The 15,675-nt window shown below is 41.3% G+C and overlaps 1 protein-coding gene across 1 annotated transcript; it reads left to right on the top strand.

Moving 5' to 3' along the window:
* The first annotated feature begins 3,124 nt into the window (after positions 1-3,124).
* On the top strand, positions 3,125-7,490 carry LOC147917361 (uncharacterized). The gene is made up of 5 exons (XM_087430148.1): positions 3,125-3,217; positions 4,034-4,059; positions 4,630-4,827; positions 6,558-6,735; positions 6,818-7,490. Exons 1-4 carry the CDS (start codon positions 3,147-3,149, stop codon positions 6,701-6,703), a joined length of 441 nt encoding a protein of 146 aa, XP_087286274.1. The 5' UTR covers positions 3,125-3,146; the 3' UTR covers positions 6,704-6,735; positions 6,818-7,490.
* Positions 7,491-15,675: the final 8,185 nt, after the last annotated feature.

Genomic DNA, 15,675 nt, shown 5'->3' with positions numbered 1-15,675 from the left:
AGCTCTTGGTTTTATTAATTTTTTCTATTGTTTTTTTGGTCTCTATTTCATTTATTTCTGCTCTGATTTTTATTATTTCCCTTCTTCTACTGATTTTGGGCTTTGTTTGCTCTTCTTTTTCCAGTTCCTTTAGGTGCATTGTTAGATTGTTTATTTGAGATTTTTCTTCTTTGTTGAGCTAGGCCTGTATTGCTATAAAGTTCCCTCTTAGAACTGCTTTTGCTGTATCCCATAAATTCTGGCATGTCGTATTTTCATTTTCATTTGTCTCCAGGTAGTTTTTGATTTCTTCTTTGATTTCTTCATTGACCCAGTCATTGTTCAGTACCATTTTGTTTAATCCACACGTATTTGTGGCTTTTCTGACTTTCTTCCTATAGTTGATTTCCAGTTTCATACCGTTGTGGTCAGAAAAGATGCTTGGTGTTATTTCAATCTTCTTAAATTTATGGAGACTTGTTTTGTGGCCTAATATGTGATCAATCCTGGAGAATGTTCCATGTGCATTTGAAAAGAACATGTATTCTTCAGTTTTTGGATGGAATGCTCTGTATATATCTACTAGGTCCATCTGTTCTAGTGTGTCATTTAAGGCCAATGTTTCCTTATTGATCTTCTGTTTGGATGATCTATCCGTTGGTGTAAGTGGAGTGTTAAAGTCCCCTACTATTATTGTGTTACTGTCTATTTCTGTTTTTATGTCTGTTAATAATTGCTTTATATATTTAGGTGCACCTACATTGGGTGCATAGATATTTACAAGTGTTATATCCTCTTATTGGATTGTTCCCTTGATCATTATGTAATGCCCTTCTTTGTCTCTTTTTACAGTCTTTGTTTTAAAGTCTACTTTGTCTGATATGAGTACTGCTACTCCAGCTTTCTTTTCATTGCCATTTGTGTGGAGTATATTTTTCCGTCCCTTCACTTTCAGTTTGTGAGTGTCTTTAGGTCTGAAGTGTGTCTCTTATGCAGCATATATATGGGTCTTGGTGTTTTATCCAATCAGCCACCCTATGCCTTTTAAGTGAGGCATTTAGTCCATTGACGTTTAAAGTAGCTATGGATAAGTATGTACTTACTGCCATTTTTTAACTTTTTTTCTCAGTGTTTTAGTAGTCCTTCTCTGTTCCTTTCGCCTTCTATACAGAATTGATGGTCTCTTTAGTTTAACCTCTGTCTGAAAGCTCTACTCTTTAACTCCCCTCCTCCCTCATTTTATGTTTTTGATATCATATCTAACCTCTTTTTTGTGCATTTGTCTCCATTGCCCTCTTATCATGGAAATAGATAATTTTTCCTATTTGTGGTCTTCTCTTTTCCCCTTAAATCAGTCCCTTTAACATTTCTTGTAGCATTGGTTTATTGGTGACAAACTCCTTTAATTTTTGCTTGTCTGGGAATTTTTTGATCTCTCCTTCCATTTTGAATGATAATCTTACTGGGTAGAGTATTCTTGGCTGTTAGTTTTTTCCTTTTAGCACTTTAAATATATTGTGCCACTCTCTTCTAGCCTGTAAGGTTTCTGCTGAGAAGTCAGCTGATAGCCTTATGGGGTTTCCTTTGTATGTAACTTGTCTTTCTCTGGCAGCTTTTAGGATTCTCTCTTTATCTTTAATTCTGGACATTTTGATTATGATGTGTCTTGGTGTGGGCCTCTTTGGGTTTATCTTGTTTGGGGCTCTCGGTGCTTCCTGTACCTGGATGTCTGCTTCCTTCCTTAGGCTAGGGAAATTTTCATCTATTATTTCTTGAAATAGAGTCTCTGCCCCTTTGTCTTGCTCTTCTCCTTCGAGGACACCTATAACACGAGTGTTAGTGAGCTTGGTGTTGTCCCAGATGTCCCTTAGACTGTCCTCACTCTTTTTAATTCTTTTCTCTTTTACCTGTTCAGCTTGGGTAATTTCTTCTAGTCTTTCGTCCAGCTCGCAGATCCATTCTTCTGTATCCTCTACTCTGCTTTTGAGTCCCTCTAGCGAATTTTTCATTTCCAGTATCGTGTTCTTCGTTTCCGATTGGTTCTTTTTTATATCTTCCATTTCTTTGTTGACATTCTCACTGAGATCATCTATTCTTCTCCCCAGATCAGTGAGCGTCCTTAACACTCTTAGTTTGAACTCTCTGTCGGGTAGGTTGCTCATTTCTGTTTCACTTAGTTGCTTTTCTGGAGTTTTGTCCTGTTCCCTTACTTGGAATGTATTCCTTTGCCTCCTCATTTTGCCTCTTTCCCTGTGCTTGTGTCTATGTATTAGGTAGGTCAGCTACGTCTCCTGCTCTTGGATAGATGACCTTATGTAAGTGATACCTTAGGAGGCTGCCAGTGTGCTTCCCTCAGTTCTCAATGTTCCAGGGGTGACCCCTATGTGGGCTACATGTGTCCTTCTGTTGTGGTCTGTTTGCTCTCCCTGTAGGCGCCCAGGTAGGCCAAGTTATGCTCCTGGTCAGCTGTTGTACTGCTCAGCTGTTTGTAGTTGTTGTGGGCCCTTCAGTCTCTTTATCAGGTGTGGGGAGCCCCAGCACAGTTGGCTGCAATTTCTAATACCACATTTGTGTTGCAGTATTTCTTTTAAGTGAGTAGGCCCTCAGAGTGGCAGGTTGTTAGGCTCAGGGGCTTACAGGGGCTGGAGGCTAAAAGCCTCCAGCCTTTAGGTCTCTTGTCAGCTCCCTGAGGATTGCAGCTGGATGGGGCTGGCCTCAGGCACAGGAGCACCCAATTGTTTCAGACTTTGGAAGGTGGGGCAAACCCTCTATGTGGGTCTTTGAGAAGCACAAGTCTTCTGCAGCTGTCAAGCCCTGCCGCCCACAGGTCCACACACACAATCAACACAGTCCTGCCCCATGTGTGCGCCCCGACCTCCCGATGTGGACCCAGTCTCTCCCCAGCAGGAGCCCCACACACTCCACCACTGCCCCACACTCTCCAGCTCAGTTGCCAAGCTGCAGAGAATCCAGTCACCAATCTATGCAGGCCCACAAGTTGCCTGAGGGCTAGTTGCTGGGTGGGGCCAGTCTCTAGTGTGGGCTGCCCGCCCTTGCTGAGCTAGATTAAACCGGTGCTCTAGTGGGTGGGGCAGACTCTGGGCTAGCAGGCCCCAGGGAGAACTCCAATGGCGTCTGTGTCAGCACGCCCACACCAGGCCACGACAATGGCCGCCGCCAATGTTCCAGTCCCTGGAGAGGTCTCACCTCTCACCGAGATGCACTCAGGGCCTATCAGGTGAGTCTCTTTTCACCAAAGCACTGTGCACCTTTCTTTCTGGTGATTTTAGGATGCTTTCTGAAGTGGGTGAGTTTGAGCGTGGGCCCTTTAAGAGCCGGTTTTAATTTCTTTGTGAACCAGGTTTTCTGGGGGTACTCCCCAATGTTTTAGTAGCAGGCAAAATCAGATATTATGCCACTGGTCTCGATTGTGCTGGGTCCACACAATGCCTACAGCAGGGCCCTCCCCGGCTCAGGGCCCTGCTCCTCCAGGGAGGGCTGCGCACCTTTGGGCTGCTCCCGGGCGGCCGTGAAGCTGGCAGCTTGTGAAGGCGGCGTTTTTCCTCTCCAGAAGGGAGTTTCTGCCTCTTCCACGTCAATTAGGATTGTCCTTTGTTGCAGGAGTTCTTGGAGCTCCTTTCTATCTGCTAGATTGAATGCTGCCTGATTTAAACTGATTTTTACTCATATAAACTCTTAAAATTTCTAAAATGCCTGTTTCTCTTTTAACACCACCTAGGAGGCCATCTTATTAATTGATGAGCTTATGTCAATGGGGGTGTTTCATCAAGGGCTGAGTGATGGTTTGCAGGACTATTGTAAAAGGAATTTCTGCAGTAGGCGGGTGGCAGGTAGGACCACATGAGCCCAGTTCTAAGGAGCTAGGATTCTACTTAACATGTCATTACACAAGTGACGTCACTTTCCGTTGAAAGTCAGTAAGAACATAAGGAAACAAATTGTTTTGATTTATTTTTTTGTTTGTGGGTTATTGGTTTTGGTGGGTTTTTTATTTCTTTTTGTTTTCTGTTTACTACGTTAAATACTTTCCCAGGAGCCGCAGAGGAAGCTGGTGTTTCGGTAAGTAGCAGCTTTCACTATACATTTATTTTGCTTAATTTTCATGTTTATTTTGTAACAAAGGCTTCAATAGTTATGTCACATGGCTTTAGTGATCTTATCATTTCTACTCAAGGCAGAACAGATTTCTCAGGCAAACAGTATATCATAACCACGAAGAGCAGAAACTCGGGAGCCAGGCAGTCCGGGTTGAAGCCTGCCTAGTTCCACCATTTATTAACTGTGCAACTCAGGGCCATTTATCCAGTCTCTCTGTGCTTTGGTTTCCTCATCTGCAAAATGCAACCAATAATGGTATCTACCTCATAGAGTCAGCATAGAGATTAATATAGATAAAGCACTTGAAAGAATGCCTGACACACAACAAACACTCAATTAGTATTTGCTGTTGTTATAAGTATCATCACTCATATTGTAGTGGTTAAATGCTGCCAACTTATTCCATTCATATTCATAAAAATGTTTAGGGTTGAAGAGATGCTGTAAGTGGTATTATTGATTAGGTCTCGACACAGGGCAAATACCATGGTGTTCTCTTTCTTCCATGATTAAACCTCTCTATCATTGAAGACGGAGAGGTTAGAGAGGAGGAGTATGCAAACCCAGCAGGAAGACATCACTGGCAAGCAGGAGAGAGAAAGTGCAGAAAAATCCTGGGGGTTATCTCTAGGGGATCTCAAGAGTCAGAGCCTGAGGATCTTGAACTGCTGAGTCCCAGGGGAAGATGGAGTTCACCCTTGAGGCTGGGGGACACTGACGTTTGTATGGGTAAGACAGTGTCCTTCACTCATTTGTTGGCTAGCCTTTCATCCATTCCTTTATTCCTCTTTTTTTTCCTATAAAAGATTTAAAGGAAAATACTAACACTAAGGTCTTAGTATTCCTCCTGCAATTTAAAATGCTTTCCAGAGCATTTTAAACTCTGGCATTTAAATCTGTTGATAAACCTCTGTTCTCATTGATGGGTTTTTATCTGTGTGCACTGGAATAAAATCTCAAAAGAAAGTGATCTGTAACAATTCAGAATTATACCAAGTAATAGAGTAAAACTGGATGAATCTTAAGTTTGGAAACATGTGATTTACTTCTCGCTCAGCAAATTTAGGTAAGTTACTTCTCTACGGGAAAGCCACAGGGAGGAAAGCACCCCAACATCCCTACTACTTGTCTGGATTAAAAATGATAATAAGCAAACCAGGGGCCGGCCCGGTGGCACAAGCGGTTGAGTGTACACTCTCTGCTGCGGCAGCCCGGGGTTTGCTGGTTCGGATCCCGGGCGCGCACCAATGCACTGCTTGGCAAGCCATGCTGTGGCGGCGTCACATACAGAGTGGCAGAAGATGGGCACGGATGTTAGCCCAGGGCCGGTCTTCCTCAGCAAAAAAAGAGGAGGATTGGTAGATGTTAGTGCAGGGCTGATCTCCTCACAAAAAAAACAAAAAAAACAAAAAAAACGATAATAAGCAAACCAGATTGCAAAGTAAAGCATTAATACATATGACTACATGCAAACTTAAACTGTTTGTGGTTTTTTAAATTAAAAGCTTAATTAACACAAAGTTAAGCAACGGAAGTTTGCAGCAAATGTAACAAATAAAAAGTTACCTTTATAAAATATTCTCTCAAATCATTGAGAAAAAATGTAGACTTTAATGTTCAATATGAGTAAGAAATTCACCGAAGATGCCATATAACTGCTTAGCTAATATACCAAAAAAATGTTCAACTGCACTAGTAATAAAGAAATGCCAATAGAAACAACAAAATAACATTTCTCTTTACTAAAGCAGCAGATGTTTAAATGATAATACCCAGAGCTATGGAAGATGGAGGAGGTAAATGTGTTGCTGGGAGACTAACTCGGGACAATCCTTTAGGATTTCATTTGGCATATGTGTCACATAGATGTTTATGCCTTTAGATCCAATCATCCCACTTCTGGAAATCCATTGTAAGTGTTCAAAAATCCAGCAAAGCTTAGTCAACAATGATAACCATCACAGCATTGCTTAAACAGGGAAACATTTAAAATCACTCAAAATTAGAAGACTGATTATGTATTCCATTCAATACAGCAGTAAAAAATAATGTTTACATAATCTGCAATATAATAGAAAAGAGTTCTGCAATAATGTTAATGAGGGAAGCAGGTCATAAAATGATTGCAATTATGTAAATACCATGGTAAAAACTAAGTTTTAAAAATCCATAAAAATCTAGACATCACACAAAAAGACAAATGAAATAAATCAAAATAGCAAATAAACAGTTGTTTCTGAATGGTAGGACTAGGAATAAAGTTTTCCTCTTTTGATTTATCCACAGTTGTATAAATTATCCAAATCATCTGCAATAAGGATGTTTACCTCTTATACTGGAAAATGTTTTTGGTAATTGGAAAAGTGAACAAGTGAGGAAAAGAAAATATGGGACCTTTTCTTTGTTTTTTCTCTGCAGAGTAATGGTTTGATTTATTGTATCTGAATTGTGGTCCCCAGGTCAGTTTGTGGAGTGTAGATGCTACATCTGGGAGTCCTCTGCCAAGTTTCCCTGCTGTGGCATCTTGGCCTGCAAGATACCATCTAAAAGTCATTTGGAGACATATTACAAACTAAAAGGAAATTCCGAACATTTTAGTGCTTGATTTTCTGGGAAATTTTATTTTCTTCCAATCAGGTATGAGAAATTTTTAAAATTCGTTTTTCTAAAACATTAAATCCAATCCATTAAATCCAATCAAAACCTTTTGCATTTTCAGAGCACCAAGCTTTAGAAAGAGAAAGCCTCAAGCGTATTCATGTGAAGACACTGGGCGTAAAGTGAAATTCTCCTCCTGTCTCATTTGTTACGTGAGTTGCCTTCGTCAAGGTTAGCTATCACTGGGAGGTGAAGGAAGAAGGTACTGCAGTATTAAAACTTATAAAAGGCTGGTGTCTGACTTATAAAAGGCTGACTTCTGTGGCACGATGAGCTCATCATCGTGCATCATTCAAACCTCCTAAGATTCTGAAGTCCCAGGGCTATCTTACCAGGGCCTTGGACCTGGTACTAGGAAGAAAGCATATCTATTGTGTTTTATCCTTTGAGCCCATCTGATGGCCAGGGTGGTCAGGTTACACATTGCCTGTGCCCAGCACATCATGCCATTGACTTCTTGGACTCTCTAAGTGGGGTCCCGACCAAGGTCTGTCCTCACCACCAGAAGATCTTATCAAAACTCAATCCCTGCAATTTCTCCCCTTTGAAATCTGCTGTCTTCCAACAGAGTCCAGTTCTAAAGTAGCTATTACTTCAAAATAAAATATAAGAAATGAATTCTGGCTAGTGTAATAATGCTTATTAACCTGTCTTGGAGGGTTTAGATTATTGTAAATTATATTTTATATATAAAATAATACTATACTATGATAATAGTATATATTAATATTATACTGAACTATTATAATAGTCTATATTAATATTATACTTGTTTTAAAATACTAGCCCCAGAAAAATAAAACATTACAATGGAATTTCAGACGTTGTTATTAACTAGTGGGGGAGAGATTTTAGGAGTCAGGGCTTTGCACACGTTCTATATCACACTCCATTGAGTTATAGGGCTGGCTTAGACTGAAGGCTGCATAAGATATTTTAATTCCTAATTTTTCAATATGGGCCAAAAAAGAGTGGAACGCTCCAGACTTGCTGATAACTCTTGTGGATTCTAAAGTCTATAACAAGCATCCGTTCCTGAAGAAAGCTGACCTTTTTTGTTTCAGGTGTCATTTGTCTCTTCAGCTCGACACTTCGGGTCATGAATCTATGTCACATTGCTCAAGAAAACTCCCTGATTGACACAAGCTCTGGAATACAATGCTAGCCTCTGGAATTGAAATGAGAGAAATATATTTTTAGCCTGGAATGTGCCAGCCATCAGATCAAATAGCAGATATTTTGTTCTATGGTTTAGAGGTTACGTATCATTCAGCCTTTAGCCATGGACCGGGAGAAAGTTAATCGATTAGCCTTGTGACACTGAGGTTGATCTGTTCTTATCTGAGCTAAACTAGTCAAAGACCAAGTGTGACATTTCCATTGTCCGAAATCATTTTGCAGGAAATAATTTTACAATGGCTTTATCTTTTACAATCTAAAAGAAATGGTTTCCATCACTAGTTCTAGTCTGGAACTACGGTTTTGTTAAACATCCATGGTATTTTTTGCTTGGTTTCATTTTGTTTTTAGGCAATTCAGCTGTGCTTCTTTAATACCCATTCTCAGTTAATTTTGAGACGTGCTTCAAGGAGGCAGCACGTGTCATGAAAAGATCACTGGATTCTGGGTCCAGCTTTGTGACTCTGGAAAGACAAAAATTCTGAGCTTCAGTTTCCCTAGTCCACAAAAAGAGGTCCCACTAGCTGCCCTACAAATCTCAGAGGGTGTGGTGAGGATCAAACATGATATTACATGTTAAGGTACTATAGAGATGGAAACTATTAATAATAATTACCGAGAAGAAAAAAGTTTGAAGTAATTTTTATATAAAATTAGCTTTATAGTGTAACCAGAGCTGCAGTCCTTCACTCGTAGGCTAGGCGTAGTAGGTTTGAATTTTGGTTCTGCTGCTAACTAGACATGTGACCTTGGACAGGCTACTCAATCTCTCAGACTCAGTTTCCTCACCTGTAATGCATACCAGTGCCTATTACTCAGAGTTTTGGTGAGTATTCAGGACTATAATGTATGTAAAAGTATAGAGCAATGAGACTGGGTGCAATTATTATTATCATTATTCTGGATTAAGGTCTCAATAATTGGCCTAATAATTTTGATCAAGGTTTATGGCCATTCTGAAAAATTATAGCATACAAAAAATATTTTTCCTTGAAACAGGGTTAATGTTTGTGAGTAATTTGAATTATTCAGTAATTTTTCTTTTTGCTGTATCTTTTATTTGACTGGAGAAGTGCTTTATAGGGACGATTTAATGGTCATATCTTTATTTTAGAGAGAACATTTCTTTCGGGTATGGTTAAAGTTTGTTGCACACAGAGGTACCACTATGGCGTGTTTGATTTCTCCTCTTGTTTGCATTTATTTATTTGATAAATCTACCATAAGCCAAGCATTACGTCTGGATTAATGCCAGGGGTGCAGGTGCGGACAGGAGATTGGTGATGGTGAGAGAAAAGGTACCAAGGAGGGCCCCGAAACTGTCTCTTCACCTGAGCTACCTCAGTTGACATGACCGTGAATAACCCAGGCACAGTCTGAGACTGAGGGGAGAATTATGCCCTGTTCCAAGGGGAGCCCATTTCAGATCTCTGATCTAGCCTGCGTGCACCAAATCCCCCCATCAGTCCAAGCTCATTGCAGCACTTGGGTGGTCTACTGGCAGGACAACTCCAACCTAGTCGTATTGAAACTGAGCACAAAGAGGTTAAAAAACCTTCCCTGGGCTAGAAGAAGTTAGCAAAAACTTTGAGATAAGCTTTGCTAACTGCAGCTGTGCATATTCAGCATAATCAACTGTTGTTTAAAACTAACCAGGTCTTTCTGTCCCTCCTCAGTACATGAGTGAGCTGTCTTTCCCAGGAAATCAAGGTCGAGACATCAAGGTTCAGCTTCACAAGGCCAAACGCAGGCTGAAGATGAAAACTTTCCCAGAAAAGTCCAGACAGTCAAGGGAAAGAAATTCATTCTTCAAGGTCAAATGCAAGCTGGTGGGAAGGTGCCAACCAGCACGGCCACATGCTCCCCTCCCCTACCTAAAACCCCCAACACATGCTCCCTCTCCCTTACCTAAAACCCCCAACACATGCTCCCTCTCCCTTACCTAAAACCCCCAACACATGCTCCCTCTCCCTTACCTAAAACCCCCAACACATGCTCCCTCTCCCTTACCTAAAACCCCCAACACATGCTCCCTCTCCCTTACCTAAAACCCCAACACATGCTCCCTCTCCCTTACCTAAAACCCCCAACACATGCTCCCCCTCCCTACCTAAAACCCCAACACATGCTCCCTCTCCCTTACCTAAGACCTCCAGCACATGCTCCCTCTCCCTTACCTAAAACCTCCAGCACATGCTCCCTCTCCCTTACCTAAAACCCCCAGCACATGCTCCCCCTCCCCTACCTAAGACCCCAGCACATGCTCCCCCTCGCAACCTTTAAAACCCCTTGCCTCCCATCTTTTGGGGAGACAGGACAAATTTACGAGCTCTCGTCTCCCAGCTGACATCACCCAAAATAAAAACTCTTTCCTTGCCATAAGCCTGGTGTTCTAGCTTTATTTGGCCCCTCTTGTGTGGCGAGTAAAGAACCTGGGTATGTGTCTGGTAACGGTATCCTGTCCTTACACATCTGAAGCCAGCCCAGAACAAAGTCAGGTTTATTTATCCCAACTGTCATGGCTGATTAAATTCTCATTTCTATGGAGCAACAGCTTAGAGTGAAGAGAAATAAACGTTGGCAAAGATATACTTTTAAATGCTTATTAGAATATAGATACACCCTAGGAACTTCCTAAGAGCTGCAGGAGGATATTCCAACAAGTAGTGAATATTTTATTTTTTCATTATTACAAAATTAAATTTGGAACAGAATAAATTGGGAGATGATTTGCCTTATGAATGTGACTAGAAGTTGGGATTTGAAATTAGTATTACAAAGCAAATTTAATCACAGTTTAAAATATAAATAAGAATACTTCAAGATCACTTCAGAATACTGAGATAGGTGTATGTAGATTTTATAAAACTCCATTACAATATTCTTTTATAATACTCTACCATGATCTTGTGCATCTATTCAGATTTGGAATGCCTTAGTATGAGTGTATTAAATCATTTCCAAAGTTCTGTAAGCGAATTCTGACTTATGACAAATATTCTGACAAATATTCTGACTTATGATAAAGAGTGGTACATTATATTACGTAAATGTTTTCTATTATTTTTATTACCAGAAACAAATAACTAAAATCATTTCCCCATGTTTTTTTCTAATAATTCCTCAAAGCCTAGATTTGTCCTCTTTATTCTAGCAAGGAACCTGGTTTGGTTCAGGAGATAGCCATGTCAAAAAGAAAGACATGAAACTGATACCGAACCTCTAAATCTCAAGTTTGTGTGCCGATGCACAATAAACCAGTCAGTGAGACATTGATGCTTGGAGATGGAGAAAGGTTTATTCAAACTGGTGAAAAGGAGAAGGTTCTCTCAAATTCCCCTTGACAAGAAAGGGGAAGGGGCCAGTCCGGTGGCGCAAGTGGTTAAGTGTGCGCGCTCCGCTGCGGCGGCCCGGGGTTTGCAGGTTCGGATCTCGGGCGCCTACTGACGCATCACATGTTAAGCCATGCTGTGGTGGCATCCCATATAAAGTAGAGGAAGATGGCCACAGTTGTTAGCTCAGGGCCCATCTTCCTCAAGAAAAAAGGGGAGGATTGGCATCAGATGTTAGCTCAGGGCTAGTCCTCCTTACAAAAAAAAAAGAAAGGGGAAGAAAGCAGGGGCCTTTATAGAGCTCAGGGGGTTGGTAGAAGGAGTTTCGGGGAAACAAAGGGATAATCTGTGTTTCTTTCACTCCCAATAAGCCCTTGGGCAATCTGACTTCTGGGCATCAACAGCAGCTGGGGGCTGGTTAGCTGGTGATTGTAACTTCCTTGAAGACATTCTTTTTCTTCTGTAAAACAAGCTTATAAATCCTTGTGACCCTTGAGTCACCCCTCAGGTTAAACAAGAAAACAGCAAATTGACAAGATTAACTTCTTTTCATCTATGTCTCTGCTGGGAACAAGGTCCGAAGGTAATCTTATTGAACATTTACAGTAACCCTCAGTTACCCAGCTTCAAAACGCTGCCCTCGCTCCACCCAAATTGTATTCTGGATATGAGTTATATCTAAGTGTGTGGAATAATAGAGCAGACCTTCTTCTCTTTACACTCTTATTTTTGGGATAGAGAATGCAACATCATTGTCTTTATCAGCTAACATATACTGAGGCCCTGCCATATGCAGGATTATATACGATGCACAGAGGCATAGAAACTTGCCCCCTAATCTTTATGCTACTGTGTTCATTCATTTGAAACTTTCTTTCTAAAATGGACATTTTGAAATAAATGTACATCAAGAGAATTGCAAAAAAGGGTCAACCTACAGAATGATATTCATGTCAAATGCAGAACAAAGACAATATTTTCTTTACAGGGAGTTGTGTATATTTTGGTTCATTTTTTACCCTCTTAGTATACGAAACCAGGAAGGAAAGTTTAACTGAAATAGTTCAAATGTTCCTCAGTTTTCTTTATCACTGAGGCTAGCAGCTTAGTGGCCCCTAAAATATTTGTAAAACATGCTGTCATCTTTGTCTAATAAAAACCGGGTAGCTTTTTTATGTGACGCATTTTTTAGAGTGTGGGAAAGGGGGAAGGAGGGAGAGGTCTGATGGATGGTTACGTGAATATGGGTAGCAGAGTTTTATCATACCTGAAAAAGAAAACTGTGTAATTTTCCTATGTTCAATTTCTATTAGTGCTTTATAGCTCTTTACTCTGGTAACTTGGTAAAAAATCCTGAAGAGTCCGAAAGGCTCTTTATCGAGGATCATGTCATATGCTTGGGTCAATTTGAAGATGAAGGTATCCAAAGTAATATTACATTTCTTACCATGGCAGTCAGCCAAGTCATTGGAGCTGCTTTTAATTAAACCCAAATAAGCTCTTACAGAGCTAGACAGAACAAAGGAATATCTCTTCTGAATTGCATGGGCTTTTCCGACTGCGAAGCAAGCATTCAGATTTATACTCTATGGAGAAACGTGAAAAGTCGTCCTGCTTATCTACCACGTCGCCCTGCTCCCAACACAATAAGCAATTCCTTCAGGCTATGTAGTTTCCTTAACTCTCTGAACACTCTACCCAGCCCACTGAAATGACCTGTTTTACATTGGAAGACGAATGAGCCAGCGCATCGTCATATGCGATCCCCTTCATCTAATCAGAAGGCTATTGCCCCTCCACAGGGCTCCTCTCCTTCCTGGAGCTGAGGAATTGTTTACCCCATTGAATTGTCTTGCTCCGTTGTCTCATGTGTTTGCGAGATCCCCTACATCTTGTGTTCCACCTCCCCTAGAGAGAAGATAGGAAGTCTTTCCTGGCTTCTGTTTCAGCAAAGGCACATGTATGTGTCCTAGGTTCTGCCAGTCCCGGGGCATCTCTGTGAAAGGCTTTGATTCAGAAGAAAAGAATGTGGGAAAGCAAACACCAGCTGTAGCCATTTCCTGGCAGAGGTGGTGGTGAAGGTGTCTAGCTTTTGAGGGCAGTGGTGGTGAAGGTTCTGGCTCTCCATCAGTGGTGGAGTTATTGTATCAGTGCCCAACTTTGGTGGCCGTGAAATCTTCACTGGAGAATCCCATAATGTGGACATTAGCTCCCACTATGTAGGCTCTGAAGAATCTGATCATTTGGTCCTCTCAAAGGTACTGTGAGCTACTTAATATCCTTTAATGGATTCCTTTTCTGACTGAGTTGTCTCATTCTCTTTTTATAACAAGATTTTTTATTCAATACTGCCATTTTATAACTTTGCCTCTGCCAGAGATTTGCATTTAATTCTTAAGGGACTTATTCATTTTTTAAAATCTGTTTCTAAAACACATTTGAAGAGATATAAACAACCTTAAACAGTTTTACATGATATCCTGAGAGTGATTCAGAAAGGCAGATGTACCCTGGATGACTATGAGCATTGTTAATCAAAACACACATAAACAATAAGAAGAAGAAGAAAGGGAATAGTGACAATAAAGGAGTGGGGGGATAAGGAAGGAAAATAACAGAAGAGCATGAAGAGTGTTGCAGCATAAATATGAGACCGTACTCTCACTCTGCAGTAGTATTTTGTATACCGTGCTGGGGATTGAAATTTGCCACCCTAAAATGTGTCACTTTGCCTTGATTTTTGTGTGTATGTGAGGAAGATTAGCCCTGAACTAACACCTGTTGCCAATCCTCCTCTTTTTTGCTGAGGAAGATTGGCCCTGGACTAACATCCAGGCCCGTTTTCCTCTACTTTATGTGAGATGCCTGCCACAGCGTGGCTTGATGAGCAGAGTGTAGGTCCACTCCTGGGATCCAAACCTGTGAACCCTGGGCCACCAGAAGCGGAGTGTGTGAACTTAATGACTATGCCACCCGGGCTGGCCCCTGGTTTGATTATTTTTAAGGACAAAAGACTCTGAAAGAAACTTTGACCTCCCCCCAACAAACTGCCTAAAAGAATTTAAGATAGAAGGCTTGTCCCCAGGACAGGCCGTCACCATAGATGATTCTGCATATTGGTAGACTGGGAGGGTCCTTGCTAAACCCATTTTTTATCAAAATTCTGTCTCTCAAGTCACATTGTCTATAGATGGCCCCACAAACACTTGTTTATCAAACGTTTTCTTGTCCATCTCCATGAAAATTGCTTTCCTCCCCTTTGAAGTCCCAAACCACTACCCCCAACATTCTCCTTTTTCTTTAGCTGAAGATGGTATTTAAGCTGGTGGCTTCAGCCATTTTTGGATTTACTTAATTTTTCTGGGTTTCTCCCATGTATACTTGTTGCTATACTTTGATTTTCTCCTGTTATTCTGTCTCATGTCAATTTAATTCTTAGACCAGCCAGAAGGACCTCAAGGGTAGAGGAATTATCTTCCTCCCCTACAGTTTGGTGGTGAGGATGGGATAAAACTTCACTGGCTGGACACTGCTCACTCCTGGACTACTGCAGTTGAGAGATCTTGGACCCCTGAGAAGAGCTGGCAGGAGGTTAAGAGTTCTTACCATGTCAGTCTCCTGGATCTCTGCCTGCAGGGTCCAGTGGAAGAGAGAGCGGTGAGTTTTTTCCTTTTCTAAATTTATATTAGCAGGAGAAAATATTGATGAAGCTAGCTTCTTGGATCCAGTGACTCTGGGAAATTTGGTTTGAGTACCCATTGGTTTTTTGATCCTTCCCCTCCTGGAGATGGTCACTGTTTTTCCTTGTCTCTGTCTTTTGTGTCATTTGTCATAAAAAGGAAGAACCACAGGACAAGACACAGCCATCTTTGTAAACCTGTTGTCTGGGATGGCCCTCAGTAAACTTGGCTGTGGGTTAATATGCACATGAGGTGAAAGCTGTTGCTAAGGGGCATTTTGGAAGCCAAAAGGGCCGCATTATTTGTGGGCATGGGTTGAGCAGTTAAGAGTCATTACAGTGCTCACCACCTCAAGAAGTCTCCCGTGATAGGATAAGTTGGTCATGGAATGGGAATGGGGTAATATGATACAGGTCCCTGGCCAACCTCAAAAAAATTTCCATGCAACGAAGTACTCTGTAAAACACACACAATCCCCAACCCAGCAGCACCTCCCCCATAGGTATTAGTTTGGCTCAAGACCCAAGGCTTAGCTAAAGCTGTTAATGTGCATATAAGATAAGGTTTTTTTTTTTCTTTTGTCTTGTTCTATGTCTTCAGAGCTTGGCTTTGTGACCTCTTTGGGCCCCACCATGCAGAGGATGAACATACTGGTGTGCATCTTGGCGGCCAGTTGAGTAGACTGAGGTTCCGAGATGTACTCTCTTTGGCCAGCTGTGTCAGCTCTC

This window comes from Ceratotherium simum, chromosome 4, assembly GCF_057802395.1.
Source record: "Ceratotherium simum simum isolate JZ-2026a chromosome 4, ASM5780239v1, whole genome shotgun sequence".
Classification (NCBI taxonomy): Eukaryota; Metazoa; Chordata; class Mammalia; order Perissodactyla; family Rhinocerotidae; genus Ceratotherium; species Ceratotherium simum.
This window is presented reverse-complemented; position numbering and strand designations above follow the sequence as displayed.

Coding starts and splice junctions, on each gene's coding strand:
- LOC147917361 (XM_087430148.1), top strand. CDS start 3,147: ATGGCCGCCGCCAATGTTCCAGTCCCTGGAGAGGTCTCACCTCTCACC. Junction 3,218..4,033: donor ATGCACTCAGGGCCTATCAG/GTGAGTCTCTTT, acceptor ATACTTTCCCAG/GAGCCGCAGAGGAAGCTGGT. Junction 4,828..6,557: donor GGACACTGACGTTTGTATGG/GTAAGACAGTGT, acceptor TGTGGTCCCCAG/GTCAGTTTGTGGAGTGTAGA.